This window comes from Periplaneta americana, chromosome 11, assembly GCF_040183065.1.
Source record: "Periplaneta americana isolate PAMFEO1 chromosome 11, P.americana_PAMFEO1_priV1, whole genome shotgun sequence".
Classification (NCBI taxonomy): domain Eukaryota; kingdom Metazoa; phylum Arthropoda; class Insecta; order Blattodea; family Blattidae; genus Periplaneta; species Periplaneta americana.
The window spans coordinates 118608729-118628048 of record NC_091127.1 but is presented as its reverse complement, the minus strand read 5'-3'; the positions used below and the strand labels follow the sequence as shown (position 1 = coordinate 118628048).

The window sequence follows — 19320 nt, the reverse complement described above, 5'->3', positions numbered from 1 at the left end:
GTTACAATAAGTTCCAGGTCTCTTATGGACCCTTGCCTTTCGCAGTCGTATGGAGAAATATGATTATGAAAGTTGGTTAATTTTTTATGTCTTTGATTCTGACTTATCCCGTAGTTGGAATGTTCGCTTACACGATCATAAAATCGTGGGTCAGATATCTTTGAACGTCAGTGTACGACACTGCCCATCGGTGCTGTCTCCGCGGTTAATTGAAAAGCGGACTGCGTGCGTCCTTTCCGAAGGATGGGCCACCAGGAAGTGTTGGTGCTGCTGTAGGGAGGACGTCGTCAGATTTGTAATCATACAATGAGGATAAGCCGGCCAACGAGCTGCGAGCGAAAGTATCAATTAATTCAAATGTGTTTTACCAGAATTCTGTGGACAACCATAGCGTTGTCACTTGTCACCTTTATTCCTTCATTTCTCCATAATTCATACTGTATTGTCCTTTTTATCGATTCAAAAATCTGTGGTAAGCGAAAGCACTACACAGTGTTGTATTCCAAACACGCTAACCACATAGGAAGTCCAAGTCCGTAGCCTACTTGTCTAAATGTTCTTACTTTTTACTTCCATTTATTTGTTTGAGCAGGATTCGATCCTTGGCAAAACCTGTGAGACTTGCCAAGAAGAAGAGGCTATGGGACAGGATTTTTTAAGGGTTTAGGTACAGCTTACAGTAGTAAATTTTTGGAAATATTCAACATTTTTTTCCTCCATTACTGTATCTTGTACAATAATGAAAATTAATATGTGTAAAACACTGTCCTTCTGCTATATGAAAACAAATATTTTTACGATTAAAAAAAATATTTGCATTTTTTTTTTTCAAAATTCAGTTCACTGTACAGTGAAGAAGTGTTTCCCACATATCTCAAAAACTATCCAACATTCTGTGATAACATTTTTTGTGTGTATTTATGCATGTCATATCTACAATATGATGGAAGATCACTTCTCTACCTTTGAGAGAGTGCCTGATAAAAAATAAATTCATTTTAAGAAATGGTAAAATATCAGTATTTTCTTCTAACACAAAATAAAAAATATATATTATTTATTAAAAATGTAGTTGAAAGAGCATGATATTGTAAACATGAGTTTCAGCAATAAAATAAAAGAGAGAGAACATGAAAAAGTTAACAAGTTTATGAGCTATAAGGAAAACGCTTCATCACTGCACAGTAAACTGCCATCATTTTGTAGTTTGAAATAAATATTTAAATTATTTTTTTTAATCGTAAAAATATTATTTTCACAAAGCAGAAGGACAGTGTTTTACACATACCAATTTTCATTATTGTACAAGCTAACTAATGGAGGGGAAAAATGTTGAATGTTTCCAAAAGTTTTACTCCTTTAAGCTGTACCTAACCCCTTGAAGAACTTCATTTTCTTTCATCACTCCCACTTTGAGAGTACTTAATTTATCTTCATATAATTATTTCACAAATTCTGAAGAGTATTTTTGGCCGAAAAGGTCGTTATATAAAAAATATAACTCGAAATAAAATGACTAGAGGGACTAACTGTAGTAACTTTCGAGGAATATCACTTTTGTTGATGTCATAGAAAAATGTTGTCCAATATTCTTTTGAGAAAATTAATTCCTTATGTAGATGAAATTATTGGCGATCGTCAGCGTGGTTTTAGAAGTAATAGATCGACTATTGATCAGATTATTTGTATTCGACAGATATTGGAGAAAAATGGGAGTATAAAGATACAGTACATAAATTAATTATTCATATATTTCAAAAAAGCACATGACTCGGCTAAGAGAGAAGTTTTATATAATATTCTTATTGAATTTGGTATTCCCCAAGAAACTATTACGGTTAAATGAAATGTGTTACAGTGAAACTTACAGCAGAGTCCGTATAGGCCAGTTTCTGTCTGATGCTTTTCCAATTCACTGCGGGCTAAAGCAAGGAGATACACTATCACCTTTACTTTTTTACTTTTCTCTAGAATATGCCATTAGGAAAGTCCGGGACAACAGAAAGGTTTTGGAATTGAACAGGTTCCATCGTTTGTTTGTTTATGCGGATGACGTGAATATGTTAGGAGAAAATTAAAAAACGATTAGGGAGAACACGGAAATTTTACTTGAAGCAAGTAAGGAGATAGGTTTGGAAGTAAACCCTGAAAAAACTAAGTATAGGAATATGTCTCATGACCAGAACATAGACGAAATGGAAATATAAAATTTGGAAATTTATCCTTTAAAAAGGTGGAAAAATTCAAGTACTTTGGAGCAACAGTAACAAATATAAATGACACTCGAAAGGAAATTAAACGCAGAATAAATATGGGAAATGTCTGTTATTAGTCGATTGAGCATCTTTTATCATCCAGTCTGCTCTCGAAAAAGCTGGAAGTTATAATTTATAAAACAACAATTACTGTATATTACCGGTTGTTCTGTATGGTTGTGAAACTTGGAATGTTAAATGTTATGTTTTATTTAACGACGCTCGCAACTGCAGAGGTTATATCAGCGTCGCCGGATGTGCCGGAATTTTGTCCCGCAGGAGTTCTTTTACATGCCAGTAAATCTACTGACATGAGCCTGTCACATTTAAGCACACTTAAATGCCATCGACCTGGCCCGGGATCGAACCCGCAACCTTGGGCATAGAAGGCCAGCGCTATACCAACTTGCCAACCAGGGCGACTGAAACTTGGATTCTCACTTTGAGGGAGGGACAGAGGTTAAATGTGTTCGAGAATATGGTGCTTAGAAAAATATTTGGTACTAAGAGGGATGAAGTTGCAGGAAAATGGAGAAAGTTAAACAACGCAGAACTGCACGCATAGTATTCTTCACCTAACATATTTAGAAACATTAAACCCAGACATTTGAGATGGGTAGGGATGTAGTAGGCGTACATATGGGTGAATCTAGGAATGCATAAAGAGTGTTAATTTGAAGAGCTCAGGGGAAAAAAACCTTTTGTGAGACCAAGGCGTATGCCTACATGGGAGGATAATACTGAAAGAGATTTGAGGGAAGTGGGATATGATGGCAGAAACTGGATTAATCTTACTTAGGATAGGAACCGTCGACGGGCTTATGTTAGGGCGACAATGTACCTCCAGGTTCCTTAAAAAGCCATTTGTAAGTAAGTAAATAATTCAACTCTTTAAAAGTTTTCAATTTCACATCACTTGTTGTAAGAAATGCAGCTGGTTCCAAGTAGTTCCGCATCATTTTCGAGAGAGCGCGCATGCTACTGGCAGTATATAATAATAATAATAATAATAATAATAATAATAATAATAATAATAATAATAATAATAATAATAAGGTTCACTCGATTGAGTATTTGTGTTTGAAATTGTTCACTCTTTGCTGTATTCAGATAGTGTTTTTTCCCTGTTCTTGCACTTCAGGAGATGATATCTGTCACATTTGTCGTTGTACAAACTACATACACAGTTCTCCTCTGGCAGTATATTTGTCTATGATACAGAGTCCGTGGCAGTATAAGAGTCTCTCGATAATAAGAATTTCATCAGTACATAGTAGTGTCACATCATGAACACAATTTAAGCATTCAGAAGCAGAATGATATATGTGACATTAAAAGAAAAGGTAATACCGATATTTTCAAGTGCATTTTTTAAATCTGTAATATCATTTTTTTTTTCTGAGGAAAAGTAATACAGTTGCAATTCCAGTCAGTGCTGCTCTCTGTAGCCTATGTCTTATATTACCAGGTGCAATTCCAGTCACTGCTGCTCTCTATAGCCTATGTCTTATATTACCAGTGTCGTTAGTACCACGGCCAGTTTAATACCTGTCCTGTCAATGTTTAGATTCTGATATCTGAAGTCTGCCGGACCGGATGGCTCAAGCGGTAGGGGCACGGCATGTCCCTATCGCTTTGTCCGAAGGGTTGTGGGTTCGAGTCCCGCCTCGGGCATGGGTGTTGTGTTTGTACTAGTATAAGTAAAACAAATGAAAAACGAAAGCAGAAAACAAAATATATAACTTAAAAAAAAAAGTCTTCTGAATCAACATTCTTATCTTGCTCCTTTCTGTGGCAGTCACATTTACTGATGCATCTTTGTCGTTAAGCACAGGCACGTACTGATGCCAGAGGGACCCTATCCAGCACCTCCGGGCTCCGACCGACCAGTTTGACTTGCAATAGTTTCGCTTGAAGGGCCTCCTATATCGTTTTAAACTTTTTCCATTTTTTGTCGTTTATTTTGAGGTTCTGCCATTATAATGTTTGTCACGGTATTACAAAATGTAGTTGCAACCATGTAATTTTATTCGTGTAATTCATGAACCTAAAACTCCTGATTGCATATTTGAATCGCTGATTGCAAAAACACCCTAAATCACAGAATACAAATTCTCAGAAAACTTGAAGAAACATTGTATCGGCTAAATGAATTGAAATAAAAAGTTGAAAAATTAACTGATTATAGAATGCATTGTTTCACATATTATATCCCAAAAGTTTAAATTAAAAATGGAATTGCAAATTAAAAAAAAAAAATGTTACGTGGACTTAGGTTGCTTTTGCAATCAGTTCTAAAAATTGCTATTGATCTAAAAAAATATATTCATATTCTTTAAATTATAAATGAACTTCAATTAACTCATAGAAAATAGGATGGTAAGCATTTCCATTGTATTAACATTGTACTTTTTATGTTTTAATATTTTCCACATTATTTTAATACCGGTATTTATTATATGAATTTTGCTTAGAACTGAACATTTTTTCTGTTCAAAAACCTTAGGATACACGCACTACAAAACTGATATTAAACAAAATACATTCTATATCTTTTAACACATTACACAACAGCTGTTGGCCATGCCAGTATTTCCCTTCATAAAGAAGAAGATGATTCATCATCAGGGACATATTGAAGACACTTTCTAATGTCTCCCAGTTTCTTTGCAGTACTCTTGCATCTGTGTAGGCTTCTTTTGTTGGTAGCTCTGGTTTTCTCTTAGGGTCTATTTTCAAGGGAAAGCTGTGATTTTGAAGACCATGAATGAATTCCTTAGCCACAACAACTCCTGGTGTTGACATGTTGTAGCAAAAATGGTGATCTTGTTGGCTCTTAGTACATCTCTTGTTGCAAACTCCACAGAAAAGCAAGTTGCACTATATTCTTCTAATTTGGTCGTTATTTTGGTGGTATCCTCTAATTTTGAATAAGTAATCGTTGTTTTCAATTTTACATAGATTTATATTTTTCGAAAGGGGTTAAGTACCCTAACAGTTCGGTAATGGGGATCACATAAAAAATTCTCGTCCAAAAGTGGATTGTGCCTTCAAAAAGTTTGGGAGCCATTGCTACATGTTGATTGTAAAGACAATCAGAATCCAGCACTTGGGGTGTTTTTACGCTCAACGCAATATTGATCCCCCATCTTCACTGTATTATTATTGTCACTTCTGTTATTTTTCTGGTCAGACTGATGCAGCTATATACGAGGTAGCGACTACAGTGCATAACTCATTTTTGACCAAAATGTGACTTAGGATGTTTTTGCAATCAGCGATTCATTTATGTAATCAGTAAAACTGGAAAACAGCATTCTTTATGTGCAGGTTAGTGAGATTTTCTGTTCATTCAATGTTATAATACATTAGATGTGTTAGAAGTTGGGAAGTTGTAACTTTAGTCCTATACCGGTAATTTACATAAATACATGCAAATAATTTCGAATATAAGAAGATGTAATATAGTATGTTGGTCAGAAGTTACGGCCTATCTTCACACCACACGTTAATTGAGGGGATTTTTTGTGTAGTACGGGAGGATACCAAAGTTAACTATAAAAGGGGGGTTGTGAAGGATATGTAACTCGCGATTTTGAGAGAAATTGTCAAAAAGTGCTTTTTTTTTCATAACATATCCCTTAGTATCATCTCGTCTAACAACACGTTATCATCAACAAATCTTCATCCTTCTATCACCCCTTCCATGTTCTGAGAACAGTTCTTCATGAAATACTCCAAAGAGATGTTGAACAGGACATTTTTGTCATACACTGTGCTATTTAAACGTTAAAATTATTAATATTCGTTCATCATCAGTGAAAGAAATGCTGATAGATGGATGTTCTATTTTCCAGGTACTTGTCAATGGAAGAATCATCAGATCATTATGTCATTCAGAATCGTCCTTAGCTCGGTAAGTTGTACTGTATTGTATTCAGAGCAATGTTCTGCAAGCTCAGGAGTGAAGCCATATCTTTGCTCACTGAGGAGACGCTGAAAGAAGTTTCAAATGACTTTCTTAACTAGTGGAATTACCCAAACTGTTGTGGCGCAATCAACAGCATACATATATACTGGTACAAGCTAATATGACAAGTAAATGCTTTTCACTTCAGCGTGCAATTCTCATCTCTTTTTTTTAGAGTGTCATGCAACATTCATGTTCTTGTGATTATATTACCGGTATGTAAGACGTCATAGTCCACAAAAGGATGTGCAGACATAATTAGGTTATATATTAGCAATAAAACCTGCAAGTCTAAGCCAAAAAATGTGAGATGTACCCTTTATGGAATTACAAATTCATTTAAATCAAATAATAATCTTCTTTGTTATTCGAATGAGAACAAAACTATAGGTGTAAAATTGACAAAAACCTGGTATACTCAAAAAGTTACCCGAAGGCAAACAAGCACACATTTTTGCTTACATAATTAAAAAAATGAAATTTTAGTCATACCACTTTGTTATCGTACTCTCTTTGCCATGTTAATTCTCCCTCTCAAATTTGCTTTTCTCGACATTGCCTTGTAGCAGAGAGTACGCCATCATATTACATTCTGAATTTCATTGTCTGTTACAGGAAAAATGAGCTGGCTTAGAAATGTCTTCATGGTAGTCTTGTAGTACAGCCATACCAAAATTTTGTATGATACTACCTTTTTATGATTCCACTTAGCTACTGTTTTCTCTCCCACATCTTTGGTACGAACCTAATCCTGTTCTGTTGTTATCCATTTCTCATTAATGTGCAGCTCACGAAACTTCCAAATATATGAATTTAACAACGAATAATTTTTCAGGTACCCGCGATGTTCACTGTACATAGGTAGGTACATGTGGAAAGGAACTGGCAAAAGCTTCTTGTCGAAATGTGTGGTAGGCATAGCTCAATGGTATAATGTTTTGACTATCTATGAAACAAAACTTTCGAAAGTTCCAATTTTTCTTTCAGATCTTTATAAAAGCATGAGCTATGGCCATATGAATATGATGTGAATGGATAAGTAGCATTTTCTTTGTATCATCTTTTTCTGTCTCTATATCAATAACATTTTCTTTATATCATCTTTTTCTGTCTCTATATCAATAGCATTTTCTTTGTAGCATCTTTTTCTGTCTCTATATCAATTGCATTTTCTTCGTATCATTTGTTTTTAATAATTTAATTTAATAACAATTTATTTAATCTGACAGGATTAAGGCCATAAGGCCTTCTCTTCCATCCTATATCTCTATATCAATAGTATTTTCTTTGTATCATCTTTTTCTGTCTCTATATCAATAGCATTTTCTTTGTATCATCTTTTTCTGTCTCTATACCAATAGCATTTTCTTTGTATCATCTTTTTCTGTCTCTATATCAAACTTCAAGGAATCACACTTAAAAAAGGTGTCAGATCTTGATTTCCCAAATGACAGATTGAGCCTTATACGAAAAATATGATTATAATATTCATAAGTGACACTATTATCCGAAAAATCAGGATAATTCAGAGAAGTCGCCATACTATACAAACGCCTGATGTATCATACTACTCTGCTATCATGCTGTGAGTGAGAACATGATAAATCTGGACTTTGTCCACTTCTCCTGCTCAATACAAGTGGAAATCTAAAAAATGATAATGTTCAGAGCTATCTAGTTCTCTTTGAATGAAATATTTGACTACCATTTGACACTAATAGATGTAGTAAGGGCTATAGTTGAGTTTCACATTAAAATCTCAGTTTCATTAAAAATAGTCTTTACAGTATCCTTATCATCCTCAGGTCTTCAATTTGTGTAATATAAACACAAGTACCAACTGAGACAGTCATTTCTAAACGGGCCTTATTCCAAAACTACAAGAGCAAACAGATCTCTATAAAAAATTTAATGGTCTCACCCCAGCAATTGGGCTCTTTTAAAAATGTTGTCAATTGTTTTAGGCCTGAATATATCTTAATAAATGCATGAAATAATGCTCTTCCTTAATAGAAAGTTGGATTCCAGCGAGACGAACATGATAATATTCATAATTTATTTTAGCAGGAAATGGAATAAGGCCTTTTTAGAAGTGCCAGATTCAATTGGTATTATGCATTACTGGTAGTATAATAATTTAAAGAAGGTCATAAACGCTTATCTTGATAGAAGCGAAGAAAAAGCTGAAAATCTAAGAGCTTGAAAATGAATGTAGTTAACTAATCCACAGTGTAGTAGGGCCTATGTAATAAAAACTATGTAATGTGTCAATTTACATAGAAATTTAAACAGTATAAACATTTCATTTCACAATAAGGAAATTTAAACACAAAACCTTTACCAGTTATTTTATTATGCAGTTGGGGTATAAGCTATGTAATCAAGCTATAGACATTATGAAATGGTAACAACCATATTGCATTGTACTGTGTAATATATTAACATAAATATTTATGCATTAATCATCTGTACGGTACCCATATATTTAATATTTCAATTTGTATATGATAAACATAAAAACTTTAATTGTAAGAATATTATAGAAGAAATAAATCTATCTGTCTTTCTATCCATCTATCTGTATGTAGTACCTACATCTATATCTATCGATACATAGTGAGTACATCATCTGACATGAGAGATGTCTACCCTGAATATTGCTTTCCATTAGACAATGACAAAGAAAAAGGGAGTTTTGTCTCTTTGTACATTAGTCATATTGGTTCAGTACCAGTATTTTATTAATATTTGTATGATTTTATATCTGTGAAGTATTTTTACAATAAACATTACATGACATGGCTAACAATATCTAGAATCCAGTTGATAATAATTAAATCTTAAAATATTATTAATTAAATAAAAAAAACATAATTTTTACGGTACTAATCTCTATTGGGATTTAATTCCACTCTGTAATTTCTACCTCTGCTAAATACACCTGCAAACTACTTCACTGCACCATCTGAACTGAAGCGTTGCCTCCTAGGAAGTTTTTCATTGGTCCAAAGAGGTGAAAGACAGACAGTGCGAGATCTGGACTGTAGGATGGATGATTGCCAACTCAATGCCTCTGACATTGGATGGTATTGCAGTGGTCACTGGTAAACTGGAACATGATTCATCAGTAAGATTTACTCATCCCTCTTCGAAGAACCTGCACCACTTATGGTTCAGACAATCTGCACCATACTCGTACACCTCCAACATTTATCTGCGGATTTCACTCGGACTTTTTCATTTTACCTACAAAAAATGTACTACACCTCGCTGCTTCACAATGCTAGCAAATGCGCCATCCTTACTCAGTAGTCACCACTTGTTCTGCCAGGGTGACACCTAATCGAGCCATTGCTATCTGTAGCACAAGATTCAAACTAACTACAGTCAACTCTGGATATAGGGAACTCGGTTATAGTGAACATTCGGCTACAGTGGACCTAAATCGTTGGTCCCAACCCGCATAAATTAAAAAGAAATTAATATTTCTGTTTATAGTGAACCCTCGCTTTGGTTATAGTGAACCTTGTATCCTGACAAATTCTTATTTGAAGTCAGACCTTCTTATATAAAATTGAAAGAATGTGTTGAGAACAATATTGTAAGTTTCTTACTCCTTTAGTCAAAGGCCAAAGGTAGGATTAATGATTCCTAGACAATGAGCTGTATTGTAAATCCAGGCAATGCGTGACAGCCTTGTCTCACTCCACCATCGAAGGGTTGACATTCTGTTCTCAGGCACTCTACTTTACTGTTATTTCTAATCCTCCACCGTCAAAGGGTTGTCTTTTGTTCTCAGAAACATTTCCATTATGACAGATAGCATCAAAACAACGGAAAATGAAATTGCCTTCTTTTATTAAAAGGGGACGGACATTATGTCCAGAGCATAAATGAAGGTAAGATTTCGATTCCTTTCAAACTCCATGAACCCTCTCCCAGTTTCCATTAAGTGACCTGGGAAATACCAAGGCTAAATAACAGCATTTGTCATTTCTACCTGATCATCTGTTTTTAGTGTTCCATTAGTGAATGTACTGTATAAAAATGTCGAAGTGTAAAGTGTTTTCTTTGGAAGATAAGGCGAATATTATAAGTGACATTGAACGTGGTCTTTTGCAAGCAGACATAGGTCGCTTAGTGTAAGTAAATCAACTGTGAGTAACACTAGTCTATACAGTGTAATCCATTTCACAAAAATGAAATATTTTATTTTCTTGTTCACAATTTCATTCGTCATTTAAGGTTAGGAGAGAGACACTTCAGATATAGTGAACCTCAGATATAGTGAACGAAATATGCAAGTCCGCAGAGGTTCACTATATCTGGAGTTGACTATATCTGCCAACTTTGAACGTCTTAACCAAAATAGTATTCCGTAAAAAAATTGTTGTGCGTTATTTTGTGATCCTTCCCTGCACCGCCTATGGTCCAGACAATCAGCACCATACACCTCCAATATTTCTCTGTGGATTTCACTCGGACTTTTTTAGTTGGAACTAGTTATTTTAGCCTTTCCTTTCTGTTTTATGTAAACTCCCTATTCAAGGAAAAAAAGTAATCACTCAGAGATTCGTTAAAAGGGAGCTCTACTGTACTTGTTCCTAATGTTACAATTACAGAAACAAATCTTTATATTCTTCCATACTCTATATGTTAACATTTTTCTTAATGTTACAATTACAAAGCAAATTGCCATATTTTTCCATATCGATAATCTATATGTTAACACTTTTCATAATGTTACAGTTACAATTACGAAATAAAATCGCCATTTTCTTCCAAATCCATTCCTGCCTTTAGATTGAAAGGTGAGAAGGTGTTGTCGGAGATATTTGCACAGATGTTTAGGTCTGTGTAGATATACGAGTAGGATGAGGTTTGTTTTGTGCACTAGTGTGTCCATAGTCTGTGTACACTGAGGTTTATGGAGAAGGTGTAGATGTCGAGTTGTGTATGCATGGCGAATTTGTAGTTTCTGGTGTGGTAGTACTCGTATATTCATAGTTTATGTTCATTGTTTTTGATCTTCCCTGGTAACCGCATTCGAATTCACCCTGATCTGCTCTAAATAATATATTTGAAATGAGATGTTGGGCATAGTTTCGAGTATTACTTGAATAATTTTTCAATTTATTTGTCACAAACAAACCAAAACTTTCACACTCGCCCATAGTGAAGGGCATGATTTCATTTCTTTTGGAAGATGTTTTTGAAATTTCAAACGCTGATTGCATGATTTCTTCTGGGGTATGAACGTTTTTTTTAGTCTTCTTAGCTGGAGGTAATGGAACCCTTTCATCTTCATTTGAATCAGAGTTGAGCTGAAAATAATAATCAAAATTGTGATTGAATGTATTTAATTAATTAATTACTTAAATACCTAATTTACAAGGAAACACCTGCCTTTTGTGCTTATCTTACTCTACCATGTAACTGAATCGACTTTTCTTAAAAGGGGGTAAGTCAGGAAAAGTAAATTTGTGGGGGGGGGGAAAAAAAAAAAAAAAAAAAACTATTTTAGAAAAAACTATCTGGAAATATATAATTTCGGTCATGTGGGCTGACAATCTAGGTTACAGTTGTTGGGTTTTAAAGTGATTTTACGTGTTATGCAGATACTTAAGGTTTTACTGAGATTTTTTATATGAAAAAAGCTGCTCTTAAAAAATAAATTTGATAACAAGTAAAATCAAATAAAATACAGATATTTTAGTGATATTCTTGAAATACTTCACTGAAAATCATACACAATCAACAAACAAAATGTATAATAATGATAAATGAAATAAAAAATAGGAAAATATCATGAATAATACAGAGAAATCAGGCTTTTCACTGGGATGTACTGTTTTTCAGTCATCGTATGTTGCATTGCTGCTGTAAGTCATCTGAAAATTCCTTCATAAAATGCTATAATCCCTCAGAACAATAGTGGGATATCTTGCAAAAATCATATTTTAAACAATGACGATAAAAATTGCTATTGAACATCGAGTGCAATATGTAAACAAACTTTTGATTTAATATGAAGCTAAAACAACAAGAAACTGACAAGCACCACTGATTTACAAAATGAAGCTAACTTAAAACTTAATTTATTTGGAAACCACAGTTTGTCAAGGTAACCCACTGTAGTTTTCATGTAACATTATGCTCACTCAGGATGCACTGCTTCATTTTTTCCAAGTGTTGCATTTTTTTTTTCTATTTTATTTGCACTTTTCCTGCTGGGTATTGTTGGTGGAGGAACAGAGTCTCGCTGAAGTGCCATGAAGAATATGTGGCTTACTAATCCACTGATATTACTGGATTCTTTGATGTATCCAAGTCTGTCATATGAAGGGTCCACATAAAAAACAAGTTAAGTCACTTTTTATTTATTTTTGTTGTTTGGTTCCATCTGCTACTCATAAAGTGAACTATCTTTCTAGTAAATCAGAATGGCAAAAGGCTTGCATTGTAACATGGTAAATTAAACTAAATGAGATGTAAACTAATGATGCCTTATCAGTGTATTAGAGGTAAGAAATGCTCCCCTGTAAAATTTAAGAAAAAATGACTTAGCATGTTCTTTCCGTGGACCATTCATGTGTTTATTCAAAGTGTAATAGATCACAGATTGCAAAATTGATTCTCTCATTTCTTTGTTTGTTCCTTGTTTACTCAGAAAGAGCAGTCTTTTTGTAATGTTTCATCTGTTTTGAGCTGTTCAGTTGTTCCCACTCAACCACCATAGCCAATTGAATAATTTTAAAACGGCACATGTTAATAATTACCAACCATTTAAAACAAACTGTGATTTTAACTTGCCTCTAACAAGCCAATGAACAACGTTATTGGTGTAACTTCAAACAAAAAGATGGGATCCATGTAATTTCGAAACTACAATAAAAATGAAAATGTAAAAAATGATGACTTACGCCCTTTCCATTATTTTCTTATAACATTAATGTCATTGTCACTATTTTTCAGCATAATTCCATATAACTATCACTGACTGTTTTAATGAATGCTACATGTTTATTGTTGCATTGAGAATAAGAACGACACCATGCGCTGTTTCACAAAAGTATTCTTTACTTTATTCATTTTGGGCTTGTTCGAATGACATTATCATGATATTTTTTTCGGAAAGAATTACATGATACATTTTTAGCACTGATTTTTAAAGTACCTTTTTTTCTCATTCATAACAAAATTCGTGAATGTTTTGCATGCTCCTCGGACAATAAATGCCTCCCCCTAAATCCTGTCACCACGAGGGCAACTGCCTCGGTCTGCCCATTGGTAAATGTGGGCCTGTAAATATTCCAAATGACTTCTATTAGCTATGGAATTACCTCCATTGCCTTATAACAATGGATGGCAAGCATACAATTAATTTACAAGCTCCAATAGGCGTAAACAGTGGAAATGAGTTTTATAATTATCATAAACACTAATTCAGCATTGTGTTATTTGCTGTATTTATGCACGTTACAAATTCCTTTATATTAGTGCCGGATGCCAAGGAAGGATATTGGATGGTGGAGTATTTAAGAAATGTGAAGAATAGAAAACGAATCATTGAATATCCCAAAGCCAATTTCATTGTTAAGACTTACAACAAAGATTCCATATGACTTTGTTCCTAACGAAACATTCCTCATTTCTGAAAATATAATGAAAGTGTATTCTGACTGCAGAGCAAAGGAACAAAGGAAAGAATCTACAACTACAGGCTATGTAAAGCGAGAAGAGTAGTAGAAAACTCCTTTGGCATAATAGTATCAGTATTTCGAATGTTAAGAAAACCAATGTTACTAGAACCTGAAAATAATGCTACTATGTTGGTCATTGCGATAACACACCTCCATATTTTCTTAAGAAGAAACCAAGAATATGCACATTTATACAGTCCTCCAGAAACTGTTGACATCGATGGAAACTTCACACTGAGACTTTGGAGAAAAAGACACTGAATCAATGACATCACTTTTAGCTCTGACTAATCGACTGCGAAGATGTAGCCTTACAGTGCAGCATATATATATGATGAAATTGGACAGTTTTGTTGAAAGAGGGATCATTGTCTTTACAGGAAAAATATACTTGAGATATAATACTTACAGTTTCTGTTGTTGGACGTGATGTGTTTCTGTCCAGCACAAATGACAGTGACTTGTACGCAAACCAAGAACTTGTATAAACTTCTTCGGCACCTGCAATTTGAACACAAATAATTACACCTAAATAAGTGCCTTATCCTCTAAACATGTTTATTTTCCTAACTAACTTGGTGCAGCGTTATGTGTTACTGGCTACGTCATTAACAAATTAAGTCTCAATAAATAACTATTATTTTGAAGACGGCAAGTTTACCTTATAAATTTATTCCAAGGTTTCTCAGTCATATGATTTATCATTTGTTGCAAATTATTATTTGCTAATACATCTTACAGAAGAAAATTTATGAACTTTTTGCCTATACGGCATCATCAGATATTCAGATATTATATGTAATAAGAATCTGATATGGGTGTAAAAATTCATATACCGGTAACTCATGATCAAATATTTAAATCATTGTTATGCTTATTACTATGAATACCTTATTGGATTACGTTTTTAGATATCGTTGTAACATTTTGAATATCTGATGATTTGATTTATCTGAAAATTCAAAAATGAATTGTAAGGTTACCTTAGACTACTTAGAGCAGTAGTTCCCAAACTTTTTGAAGGCGCAACCCTCTTTTGGGCAAAACACTTGTTTGCGACCCCCCAACTCCGTACCTGTAATTAACCCCATTCGAAAAATACAAAACCCTGTGACATCGAAAACAACGATACTTTTATGAAAACCTGTGGATATCATCTAACTTCTGATGTACCGGCATCTACATGACGAGAAAACGGAATATGCAAAGATATTTTTCCAATTCCCTTTGGCTTCTTAGGCTGGCCTTCCTTGCTGATATATTTTTCGAATATTTAAACATTTTGAATAGTAATTTACAAGGCCATGATGTTAACATAATAACAGTCCGATTTATAAGGAAACTTGATTTGTGGTTGAGATCACTTGACAAAAAGAAATTTGATTCATTCCAGTCTATTAAGGAATTCATGAAAAATTTAGCTATGTACCGTTTGATATGGCAAATACTGAGTTTGTTTTTGAAGACATGCAGTTAAGTTTGCACAATTTTAAACAACAGCTTTTTGAATATTTTCCGAAAGAAGATCAAAACAATTACGACAGTCACAGATAAATACTAAATCCGCTTTTTTTTTTTACAGTTGCATTGTTCAAATTCAAAAAAATATTAAGGAAAAACTCATTGAAATATGTACAATGTACATAGTGATGGAATGCCAAATCATTTTTTTTTTTTCACAGAGCATAGACCATTTTTGAATCGAAAGAATGCAAAATACCTCGAACTTACAAAGAAGCTTTTAAATTATTTGTTGTACATTTGCAACTCGTATTTATTCAAAATAAATTTCTTGTTTATGATTACTATCAGAACAAAAGCGAGAAGTCTTGAAATTTAAAATAATATCAATATGTGTAACGAATAGGATTGCCACCTTTTTTTTTAAGAAAATACGGAAGACTAAAGAATCGACAAAATTTCACATAGAAAATTGACAAATTATTCGGTTCAGTTACTAAAAAACAATTTTATTATACACTTTGGCAGCTAGGCTTAAATAAGAGTATTTTGAGACAAGATTTTTTTCTCGCGTAATAGTTGAATTAGAGTACAGTTTGCAATGGACATACAGAGTGACCATGTGGGACCCAAGGATAGTGAAGAGGAGTGCAGGAAGACAGAGAACCAGATGGACGGATACATTCACGAAGAGAGCGGGGAAGCAGTGGACGAGGTGTACAAAAAGCAGATCAACATGGAAAAAACTGTTGAAGGAAACATCAATCGGTGACAAGTGAAATGTGTTCTGAAGTGTCAGCAGCAACGCGAATGAATATGTGAATAGTGAAATGATGCAAAGTGCGGGGCAGAATCAGTGAATAGTGACCGTAAACCAGTGAAAGTGCTTCATACCCAACATGAGAGACGATGAACAAGAGAACAAGGTCGAACACTCTCTAGGCTAACTCACCTAAAGAGTGAATCAGAGCTACCCTGCCTACGTGCAGGAGGCCTTAGCCCTCAAGGGATGTCATAGGCTAAATTCTAAATTCTAACAGTTTGCAGCTCTAATTTCATTAGATGTGTCGTGCTGTTTCGAACATCTGTCCAATTGTTGTTCATGAAATAAAACTTCCTCTTTATATGAGCATTCCTGTTTGGTAAAATTAGAACAGAACTCGCCAGTTTTTCAAATTTATAACATTAACATGGTTTGATTTTAAACAGGTGAGCACAAAGACCCATTTCTGGAAAGTATTACCTTCTAAAAAGGCTGCACATTTTAATGCCTGTCTTGAACAACAAAATTTATCGTATAAATCATTATCATTCACGGCAAAATCAATTGTTTAGAATAAAAATTGTTATATTATGCAAAAATAAGGGAGACAAATGCTCGAAAAGAAGAATAATATGGGGCCAGGAGTCTGTTAAAAATTAGATGCAAATATGGGAGATCCTGGGAAATACGGGAGAGTTGGCAATTCTAGTAACGAATATGGAGTTCAAATTTGAGAAGCTACTTTATCGAAAAGAGACACACTTGTCCCATTAAGTCGCCCTCAGTAGCATAGTTGGTATAGCGCTGGCCTTCTATGCTTGACGTTGCGGGTTCGATCCCGGCTGAGGTCGATGGCATTTAAGTGTGTTTAAATGTAACGGGCTCATGCCAGTAAATTTACTGGCATGTTAAAGAACTCCTGCAGGACAAAATTCCGGCATACCGGTGATGCTGATATAACTTAACCTCTGCAGTGGTCATTAAATAGACCATAATTTAAAATTTAATTTGTCCCATTAATTATATTTTACGTTAGAACGATTGAAATATTTTTTCTCTTTTTATGTTCAACGTTGTTTATGTTTCTAAATATAACATAAAAACATATTATGTCAATAAGACGTTTCTTGTTTTATTTTATAAATCATCTCGCGACCCCCCTCAAGTCTTTACACGACCCCCCTCTGGGAACCACTGACTTACTTGGAAAGTACGACAAATGCACAAATCGACCTAAATATAATTACTGTGAGCAGTGCTGTTATGGTAACTTTTTTCTTGGCCATATACCCAACCCCTTGTTTTCTCCCTTGAAATATATTTTACTCTCCTCTCTCTATCTCTCTGACTGTCATTTAATGATTTTTTAATATTAAAGAAAGAGTAAGGAAATTGTTTTGCTTTACATTTTAATTGTACAACAAGTTTTATTTAAAGAATACACGATGTAGCACCACATAGATGCACACTTGTCTCGAAGAATTTTGGAGTGTGTCTTTGCAGCACTTCTTGTTTTTCAACCATTATTTTATATAATTCTGGATTCCAATGCTGCAGAGGCGGACAATTTTTGTTTATGAACATCAAACAAAATACATTAGGAACAGCAAGAGATGATCTAAGATCTGTACAGATCTCCGCGTACAGAACTTAGGCACCCATATGCTGTATGGCTCCATGCAGACAAAATTTTCTTTTTCCCATACGATTAATTAAAAAAAAATTGTAGGATTCCATACAATGTATGGCCCCGTATGTCCTCCATGACAGCACTGACTGTGAGATAAAATCATAAATATTAATTATGAATAATTATTTAAATAGGAATATTTATGTTACTAGCCTAATAATATTGATAGGTCTAGTACTGTATTAATTAGGCTAATTTGAATAATAGTGTTCAAGTTTATAATAAATTAATCAATTTTGATTTGTGATTATCCTTAAACTAACAATAAAACCAATATAAAACGATCTCTTTAATTTCTATAGTCTATTTCAATATTACCGTCATAACAATGGCAACGTGAACGCCATGCCACTGCGTAATTATTCACATAAACATGCCTTGAAAATGTTTGTCATCGATCTGACAGACACAGGGACAGGCTTGGAGTTTGTCTTGAACCCTGGCGGATCTGATCCAATATAATCAAAAGTAATTTTAAAAATAGTTTCCATTATGTCTGTCGGAAAAAAAAAACATCTTCTGTACCGAAAATTCTAAGATATCAGATCTGTGCCAACCATACCCGAGGCATGTTTAGAAAGGTGTAGTTCTTACCTTTCCCTGTGCCACTGCTTTTTGTCATTTTCCCCTTTTCTCTTCTTAGAGAAGCTAGCAAACTGGTAATTTTCCTTTTGCATTCTTCTTCTGTGATTTCCATTTCTGCAGCTAGATCTTGCCAGGCCTCATGTTTGTTAACTTTATTATAGTGTTGTGGATGTCGGGGGTCCCACAGAATAGGTTTACTTCTATATCTTTCTATCAATAAAAGTGTCTTCTCTTGTGTCCACTCCATCGTTGGATTCAAACAGCCGTCACAACACGACGTCTCTTCAAAGAGCGGGGAAGACGACTGTATGATGCAAGCTGTGCTCAAAGCGCGGCTCGCTGACCTGTACTGCTGTGTAATGTAACACTCAAAGGGATTCGCGGAAAACCCGACAGCCGAGTGGAGCACTCATGCTCACATCGACCAGTTCCATTCGCCGCTCCCCCGCACCGACTAGCGAATGCTCGTGTTACATTACAAAGTCGCGCCGGCTTTTTATTCTCTCAGCGGCAACATCGCGTTCGTCTTGCAGTCGCACAGTTCAGAGGTAATCTTACCATACTGTACGTCCTTTTTTTTTGGCCTAGGTGTTCGTCGTCTCTGTAATATTTGTCGGAAGCGTAAAAGGTCCGTATTTTAATTAAACTTTATTTTATAATGTAAAAATCAATAATTTCAATAACTTATGGTTACTTCAAAAATTAATGTTGACATTTGCTGCAAACTTCAGATGTGAAACTCAAAATTCGTTCTCATTTATGAGCTGTTAAAATTCCTAGTTGTACGTGTAAAAAACGCTGGTAACTTTTTTTCTTAGTTGGTTATTTAACGACGCTGTATCAATTATTAGGTTCTTTAGTGTCGATAGGATTTAGGGTTACCAACGCTCCCG

General features: G+C 34.5%; 1 protein-coding gene and 1 long non-coding RNA gene across 2 annotated transcripts; one reads left to right on the top strand and one right to left on the bottom strand.

The window, feature by feature from the left end:
• Positions 1-4503: 4503 nt before the first annotated feature.
• Positions 4504-8938, top strand: LOC138709279 (uncharacterized). Its single transcript, XR_011334901.1, has 3 exons — positions 4504-5585; positions 6113-6171; positions 7061-8938. It is a non-coding gene; the product is annotated as an uncharacterized lncRNA (long non-coding RNA).
• An 830-nt stretch (positions 8939-9768) lies between these two features.
• Positions 9769-18942, bottom strand: LOC138709276 (uncharacterized). The gene is made up of 3 exons (XM_069839932.1): positions 18437-18942; positions 14338-14429; positions 9769-11549 (listed from the first exon to the last, which is right to left on the bottom strand). Exons 1-3 carry the CDS (start codon positions 18672-18674, stop codon positions 11151-11153), a joined length of 729 nt encoding a protein of 242 aa, XP_069696033.1. The 5' UTR covers positions 18675-18942; the 3' UTR covers positions 9769-11150.
• Between the last annotated feature and the right edge of the window lie 378 nt (positions 18943-19320).